The sequence below is a fragment of the Pteropus vampyrus genome, unplaced genomic scaffold (genome assembly GCF_000151845.1).
Source record: "Pteropus vampyrus isolate Shadow unplaced genomic scaffold, Pvam_2.0 Scaffold190, whole genome shotgun sequence".
NCBI lineage: Eukaryota > Metazoa > Chordata > Mammalia > Chiroptera > Pteropodidae > Pteropus > Pteropus vampyrus.
The window spans coordinates 230028-232912 of NW_011888971.1; the positions used below are offsets into that span (position 1 = coordinate 230028).

The window sequence follows — 2885 nt, forward strand, 5'->3', positions numbered from 1 at the left end:
TGAAGCATGTGGGAGAAAAACGTCGTTTGATTTTTCTGAACAGATTGGGGGCACCCGCACCTTGACGTTTGGTATAGCACTGCGCAGAATCTCACTGGAGACTTTGTGCGTAGGGAACGAGTTAAAGTTGTCCCTCCCACCTAAGGACGATCGAAATTAAAACAAAAGCCAGGCTCCCTTGTGAAGTCCTCTTTCTCCATAGAGCTGAAGAAGTGAGCAGCGTCACCTCATGACTGTTCAGTCGCTGTGGATCACAGGGGTTGACAAGGTCACAGCCCTTTGGGGGATTAAGACCTCCGGCGTGCGCTCCAGGAGGCTCAGGGGAAGCCTGCCACTGGAAGCTGCCCTTTAGCACGACGCCTTCCCAGTCTGCCGCTTGGGACAGATGCTTCAGAGTGTGCGTGTGTGTGTGTGCACTCGCACGTGTCCATTTCTGTCCATCTGTCCGTCTCTGTACTCTTGGATTCATTGTGTACCAACAAAATATTGAGAACCTGAGAAAATTCCTTTTTTGAAAAGGAGTATTATAGTGCTATGTAGAACTGTGATGTCACTTCATGATCATGTGTAAAGCAGATTTCAAGAAGGTTACAGGATCAAGTACGTCCTAAGGTGGCGCAGACACTGAGCGGGCGCCCTCGTGCTCCCTCCCTCGCGCCCTTTCCCCTCCTTCCCCTCCTCGACTTTCGTTGACCGTCCAGTGTTCAGACCCCAGAGATGCAGAAGGGAAGGGTGCAGCTTACAGCTGTCGGAATTTCATGGTGCTTAGTGGCGCCATATCTGTTTAGGAAGGGTAGGGTCGCTAACAGCAGCCCCCCGCATGGGGTAGACGGCTCCCATTGGTTATGTCGCCCAGGAGGCCACGTGCCACACTGGCAGGGGCCTGAACCCGCCGCCTGGGGCAGGATGACCCGCCCCTCGGGCTTGCGTCCCGGGTGAGGGAGACCCGGGGAGCAGAGCCTGCCCGCAGCCGTGAGGGAGCCCGAAGCAAGCGCCTCTGCGGCCAGCAACCCCAGGTTTGCTGCAGCCCAGAGCGCAGACTGTCACAGCTCCTCACAGCCCCCAGGACCCGGAGCGCTCTCGTTAGCAGGCCCCTGCCATACTGTCATGTCCTGTCTTGCTTTGCTTCATGGGACTTTCACTGCCCGCCGTTCTAGAGGTGTGTTTGTCGATGGCTTTGCGCCTTTCTCGCTCCCTGGAGCTTGGTGGGCCATCAGTAGTCATTAAATGGAGAGATTGAGAGAATGAGGCTAATGTGGTATCGACCAGTCTCATTCCAAAAGGGGGCGGTCATTGGATACAGCTCGGCCAGCTCTTCGCTTGAAAAGTAGGGTGTTCATCCGTTGATGAACTTCATGTGATTTTACTTGAATTAAAGGTTGAAATACGTGAGTCCCACCAGCAGGAGCGTAGAGCGGGTTCTGATTCTTAACTTTAGCGTCACACGGTGTAGCTGACGCAGACGGCAAAGTGGGACAGGAAGACAGGCTATTTGCACATTGATTCCTTGTAAGTATCCCTTGCACATGAGAAATCTTGAAATTTTAGCAAGAAGATGTATCACTTACTCTCCTGGTTTTGCTCGAAGACAGATAGCGTGGGGCCTGGAATGACAGATGGGGCACCATGGCCCAGCAGCTTCAGAACAGGCGCTTCTCCTTCAGTCGCCTCATTTTCACCTAAGATTGTGCACCCTCCTCGTTGCCCTGTGTGTGCAAACGCGAAGACTCCCGGCTGTTTTCCTGCGTTTCCTTGTCGATGTATGGGCTGTGCGCTAGGAAGCAGATCTTACTCATGGGACTAGAAGAACAATTTGATTATTTCAAGCCAGTGTTCTACCTTAGAAATCCATGCCTGTCATTTTTAAAACACCATCGATTTGGGTGAAAGATAAAAATTTGCAGGACAGACTTGCTTGCTTCTCTGTGGTGACAGCCGTGTTCACGGTTTCCTGGTCGAACACTGTTTAGTGCTGTGTGAGTGATTCCACTTCGATTTCTTTAGCAGAGGCCACCTTGGGTCTGTGCTTTCGTCGAGGGTGTCTTTCACACTAACGACCATCGTTTTGATATTTCAGATATCCATCTCTCCTCGCGCAGCAAATTCTTTCCACTTACCCAGGGACCCGTCGGTCCCTGTGGTCATGGTGGGCCCGGGAGCCGGCATCGCGCCCTTCATCGGCTTCCTGCAGCACAGGTACGGGCTCAAGCTGGCCCGCGGGCGACGGGTCCCTCGTGGGCCCGGGCGGGGACACGGCACAGCTTTTCTGTGCCCCCTGTGGGTTCTGGGGCAGTGGACTTCGGTCGTCAAATTTTTATTTTAAAAAGTGATCAAGTGCATGATAGCACACATATTTGTCACCACGGGAAACGTAAGTCCAGTGTCTTCCAGAGTTTGATTCATGCTGGAACCCGCCTTGTACTGTAGCGCTTCTCCCCAGCGGCACCGTAGTTGGTCGCATGTGTAGCCGGGGACAGATTTCAGGCACAGCCTTATGCTGTTGTGATGTCCAGGCTGCTCCATGTATCCCTTAAGTAGATAAAAATGGTGGGAACACATTCAGTTATATCAAAAGTTTCAAATATCAGAAATTTTTAACAGAATGACGCTAACAGATACAACTGTGTATCAGAACAGAACTATTTGATATGAAGTAAATTTTTTTCTCTCCTCGTTTGAGAACAGCTCTTCCATGCAGTGCCCCAGATGGCAGCGCGGTAGCCTGTGCGCTTAGCCTTTCATTGCTTTTCCAGTTTTTCCTCAGGAAAGCAAGAGCGATGGCAGACACGGCCACACGGCTGTGTCTCGGCGCACCTGTCATTTCGGCCTTTTCCAGCCCTGGACCACTTTTCCATGTTATTAACTGAGAATTAATTTTATTCATA

General features: G+C 51.8%; 1 protein-coding gene across 4 annotated transcripts in view; it reads left to right on the forward strand.

Moving 5' to 3' along the window:
- The window catches only part of MTRR (5-methyltetrahydrofolate-homocysteine methyltransferase reductase), a 24041-nt gene extending 21181 nt beyond the window's left edge, over positions 1-2860 (forward strand). Inside the window, exon 10 of one of the 4 annotated variants that reach the window (XM_023537417.1) lies at positions 2078-2860. In XM_023537417.1, the coding sequence (XP_023393185.1) occupies positions 2078-2427 (350 nt within the window). In that variant the 3' untranslated portion in view covers positions 2428-2860. The remainder of the gene's footprint in view (positions 1-2077) is intronic. The other 3 variants (XM_023537418.1, XM_011371411.2, XM_023537416.1) reach the window with 3 other exon arrangements.
- Positions 2861-2885: the final 25 nt, after the last annotated feature.